Genomic DNA, 5,379 nt, shown 5'->3' with positions numbered 1-5,379 from the left:
AAAAAAAAAAAAAAAAAAAAAATTAAAGAAAGAAAGAAAGAAGAAGAAAAGATAATAGGGATGGTACTAATATTAAGAGTTTTAAATACAGGGAATGCTGAGAATATGCTATATAAGAACATACAATTTATCCAGTACACAATATAGATCCAGACCTCAACCAAGTGAACCAACCAAACTTGAATCTGGCCTTGACTAAATTACCAGAACAATTCTACCTACTAAAACGAGAGAAAATAAGTCGAGCAAAACAGAGAACTGACACCTCCCCCCATTTCAACCAGTGATTCACTACAGGACTACATCATCTTAGATCCTGGCAATAGCTTACTCGAATCAGGTCTTAATTTTATAATCTTAGGTTTGTCGGCCATCTAATGGAATAGGCTATCTAACCATGTAAGTACTCAAATGCTTTACTTTTGCTTAGATCTTTTGACACAAAAGGTGGGCTCAAAATAAAATGGGGAAATTTGACCCCACAAGGACAAAATACTTATCAACATAAGCTTCCAAATCAATTGAAGGAACATTAAATGCTAAAATTCAGCTGAGTATAATGTTCCATTTACAAGCAGTCCGAAAGTTCCTTAGAGTAATGTTGATAACATAACTACATCAAGGGAAATCAGAAGTCACCAAATCATACTTCTTCACGAATCATCTGTAAAATAGGTGCACTCCGTCTTGGAATTCCTCCACCCTAAGGTTTAAAAGCATAAATGAAGTTGGATGTTAAAAGAAAGCTCATCAAATTATTTTAACTAAAAAAGTAAACAAGCACAGGAATATGAATATTTTTTTCAATACTTTGCGACATTGAGAGACATAAGTTACCCTTTGCCTGAGCCATATAAGGAGGAAAAAACAGGACAGATAAAGTAATAAATAAAATATAAACAAAAGAAGAACATGTTAGGCAAACACATTTTCACATTTAAACCACTTTGTTTTGTCATTTATTTATACATCCATTGAGAATTCATCCAAAAACTTTTGCCAACAGCAGCTATCGATAAGTCAATTGGCAACGGAAGAAATTCTCAAGACACGTTATTCAAGATTGTAGATATCTAAGAGATTGTATCAATGTACTGATAACAATGGCAATATGCAAAGTTGGCAAACTGTGGCATGTCCTGAATCCACAATCTCACATTATCCATACTAAAAAATAAAGGTCATTTTTTTTTCTTCCCTTCTTAATTTTTGAAGAACTCAGTGGAATCTCAAAACCATAAATCTTTTGAAAAACCCCAAGAAAGGGCAAAATAGGCTGTCGGTTGGAGGAGAAAGGGAGCATAATAGGGAGAAAGAAGAAGAGAGAAGTATAAGAGAGAAAAGAGAAGAAAGAAGAAAGAAGAGAAGGGGTAACAACCTCAATTCAAAGCAAAATAATTCCTTTTCATTCCAAAAATTGTGGAGGGGGACTGTCAAGCTTTATATCTAATTTCTTAAAAAAAAAAAAAAAAGAGAGTGAAGAAGAAGAAGCTAAAGTCTAAATAGACTAAAACACCTCCATACACAAGACATGTAGGAAGCCGACCCCATTTAGTTGGGATATGGCTTTGTTGTTGTTGTAGCACACAAGACATGTAGGAGTATCCTAAACACACTCAATTACATGATTAATAACTGAGCAAATGCTTATCTGGTATGATATTAAATTTTAAGTTCCGGCCAACTAGGGGTCTGCATGATAACCATCTGTTTTGGGGCTAAATTTCTATCCGAAAATGAGTTTTTCTATTTCTGTTTCCACGCCATATTTCTAGGAAAAAAAGCGTGTTTGATAATGTGTGATAATTTCGATTTCTGGGCTAGAAAAGAAATAGAAATGCATTTGTTAAGCGCATATTTATTTCTATGTATGGAACTTATCTAAATTTACAAAATGTCATTCAATACCCAAAATTTTGGCATAGGCAGTGGCGGTGGCGGTGATGGTGGTGATGGCAGAGGTGGAGGTGGAGGTGGAGGTGGAGGTGGTGGCGGTGGCAGTGGTCATGGTATGGCAGTGGTGGTTGTGGTGGTATAGGTGTTGGTGCTACTACTGGTACTTGTACTGGTGCTGGTGCTGGTGCTGGTGCTGGTGCTGGTGCTGGTGTCGACAGTGGTGGGGACGGTGGTTGAAGTTGCATTGAAGGTGTTTTATTTTTAACATGAAATTACTTCTTTGCCCATCAAATTAACCATGTGCTCTCATTAAAGGGCAACCCCCTATTTCTCCCTCTTATTTCTAGGATAGAGAAATTCGTAAAAGATACTTTTTTTTTGTTTTATTATTTCCCAGCAACCTTTTGGTGCTCATTCATTCCCAGGAACAAAAAAATGAACCGGCATTAGTGAACGGATTTCTATTCTTTTGTTGTTCAAGAAAAAAAAAAAAAAAAAAAAGAGAAATAGAGAAACATAATGGTTATCATGTATTCATCCAAAAAAAATGGTTATAATGTAGGCCCTTAATATATTAGAATAATAAAGAACAGGCTTCCAAAAAAGATCCCAAGGCTGGTTGGAAGATAAGGTTCCTGAAATTCAAGAAAACTGGAATAGAAATTTGTTAATATCCACACTTATAGTGTGAAGATAAAATTCCTGAAAATCAGGAATTATTAGAACTGCAGGTCATTTAGAAGTCTCAAAACTAGCTCCACAATATCTGGTCTTTAGAAGAACCAGATCTGAACCATCTCATGAACCAAGGCCATGGTTTGAACCAGAATTGACCCAACCAAACCCAACCAGTGCTGCATTCAAACTTCACAAGCAAGAGCCTTGCATGAGAACAAATTAATACAATCAATAGGAAACTGATGGGTAGTTTAAGATGCACCATGGTAATACTTGTTCAAAAACAGAAATATTACTGGAAGTTATTAACCAATAAATCAATTTTACATCAACAGGTAAATCCCAATGATACATCATGCCACTTTTAAAGAATAACATTAACAGACATACCTGACCATATTGAAAAATTCGTTTCAAGGCCTCATCCAAATGTTGTTCATCCCCGTAACGAAATCTTATAACATCATTTCTGACCTATGAGTTCCACAAAAAAAGTCATTCACTATATTGAAGAGCCAAAATATTCCTTCTTTCTTTGTTTACACCTTTCTAACCTGTGGGTAGATATAAAGAAGCAAAAATGAAGCCATTTAACAACCACAGAAATCTCCAGCATCGAAAAAGATGCATATCCTAGTGACATGATTTTACTAATCTTTAGAAGAAAACAATTTCTCATTGAAGCTTACCTTTTTAATTCCACTTATTCTAAATGGTGAAAATGAAAATACCGAAATTACAATAAGAGTTTTTGGTCATCACAAGTAGGATTATCTATAGATATGTATATATGTGCTTATATTGCATTCTTAAGTTATAAATAAGTACATAAATGTCATTTCGTAAATGACATATTTTACTTTACAAATTGTATGGAGTCATGTATGGGTATTTTCCCGTGGCTTACAATCTCTTCTCTTCCATTCTTCTCTCTTCCCTATTGTTTTCCGACTTTTCCGTTTCTTTGATCAGGTTCTGACATTGAATGTCATAGACATATAATTTCCTGTTTCCAGAAAGCACTTTGAGCCTAAACTTGCAAGGAACCAATAATATGTTGATTATCGACTACAATCTACATTCATAACTAAAATTGTATGGACTTGGAATAAAGTCCCCACGAAATGGGACAATTAATTAGACCTTTGATTAGAAATGATATTCAATGTTGTTACAGTTCATATTGTTTGATGACATCTTCAGTGTTATGGCCTATGGACGTTTTTAGTCCTCAACATTAGAAATATGAATTTTAGCCTGTGGAATGAAAAAAAAAAATGCAAGAATTTTGAGCAAGTTAAAACAATAATATATATATATATATCATTCATTAACTACAATAGACATTTGTCAATTTCTGGAGGAAACCATTCCATTTGATTCTTAATTCTTTCATATACTTAGCCATTTATTTTATTTCAGGTATGCATCTTGGTGACTCACTTGATCTTAGCAATGATATTCTTCACAGCCGCAAAAATAATGAAGAGAATGACTCAAAATTGCCATAGAAAACAATATAGCTTTCCTTCTAAGTTTCTCTTAATGATTATTCTTTCTCTTCCTGCTGTCCTGAACCACAATTTCAACTTCATCTTAGTGGTGCCTAGAATAATAAGTCAATAACAACCATTTGGTAACCAGTCCTAATGACCAGACAAAATTTCCTGATGGAATTGTGATGGAAGAAAAACCCTTCAAATTTGAGATAATCAGGCTGGCAACATTGAAATGGTCAATAATTTCCCATACACAGACAACTGATCAAATGAGGTTGTTGCAATAAAAACACATCATTGTTTGTTAATCATATTCTAGAGTTTCTCTGAGCTATGAATTAGATAGAAAGGGGACACAGCTTTCATAAAGATAAACTAGAAATAGAATGACAAAAGTTCATGTCCAAAATTGTACTTTCCACATACCTGTTTAAGAATAGGAGTAGCACATGTTTCCCTCAACATTTGAGCATCTGAATAAGTTAAGCATGGTACAGGTTTGAGTTCTGCATACTGCAAAATGGAGAAGGCCAGGCCGAATGAAATAAGAAGAACAAATCCAGATTACCATAGAAAGAGCACCCCTAGGGTGATGTAGCTTTGAAGCCAGGCCAACACAACAACAAGAACCGATAGAATGGGACTCGACACAGAAAGCTTAATTGTTTATTTTTTAAATGAACAGAAATAGCACTAAACAAGACAAAAGACTAGCAAATCACCAAAACTGTTTCATGACATAGTAAAAAGATTTGTTACTGACATGAGAGCAAATGCATACAACATCAAATCTTATGGATAAATCCATAGTTGTTAAGGCATCCAGGCGGCTTTGCCTGGACTGGCACCTTGGCCGCCTAGGCGACCCCTTGCCTCCTTGCTGGTGTCGCCTTAAATTTTGTCCACTACAATCGCCTTAGTTCGCCTTGGAGCCGTGACAACTATGGATAATTCTTAAAGTTAGCTGAGGTCTGATTCTGATAAAAGATCAGGACACCATTCACTGTGGTTCATAGTTTTTAAGGTGCTGGTGCGGTCCAATAGGGGTAAGGCAATCAGCCGACTCAGGGGTAGTGTAAAAGGCGGCCGCCTTTTACACTAAGTCGCTGAAAGGCGTCGAAGGCGACGCCTTACAGCGCCTTGGTGTGCAAGGCGGTCGCCTTATGTTCTGGCTATTTAAAAAATTAAAATTAAAATTGTTTTTCTAAAGATTCCAAATTACATATTATTATTGGGACGTGTATAAAATCTGATGCACATGTGATGCATTGGATCAAAAATCATATAAAAACTAAAAACCCTTACC

General features: G+C 35.4%; 1 protein-coding gene across 3 annotated transcripts in view; it reads right to left on the bottom strand.

Annotated features, from left to right (window-relative positions):
• The window catches only part of LOC122071893 (thylakoid membrane protein slr0575), a 15,900-nt gene that overhangs the window by 3,174 nt on the left and 7,347 nt on the right, over positions 1-5,379 (bottom strand). For all 3 annotated transcript variants that reach the window (XM_042636356.1, XM_042636355.1, XM_042636354.1), the window contains exons 4-6: positions 4,500-4,586; positions 2,965-3,048; positions 650-703 (exon numbers count right to left, since the gene is read on the bottom strand). In XM_042636356.1, coding sequence (XP_042492290.1) covers positions 650-703; positions 2,965-3,048; positions 4,500-4,586 — 225 coding nt within the window. The remainder of the gene's footprint in view (positions 1-649; positions 704-2,964; positions 3,049-4,499; positions 4,587-5,379) is intronic.

The sequence above is a fragment of the Macadamia integrifolia genome, chromosome 2 (genome assembly GCF_013358625.1).
Source record: "Macadamia integrifolia cultivar HAES 741 chromosome 2, SCU_Mint_v3, whole genome shotgun sequence".
Classification (NCBI taxonomy): Eukaryota; Viridiplantae; Streptophyta; class Magnoliopsida; order Proteales; family Proteaceae; genus Macadamia; species Macadamia integrifolia.
Note: the sequence above shows the minus strand (reverse complement) of the source record. Positions and strands in the feature narration are given on the sequence as shown.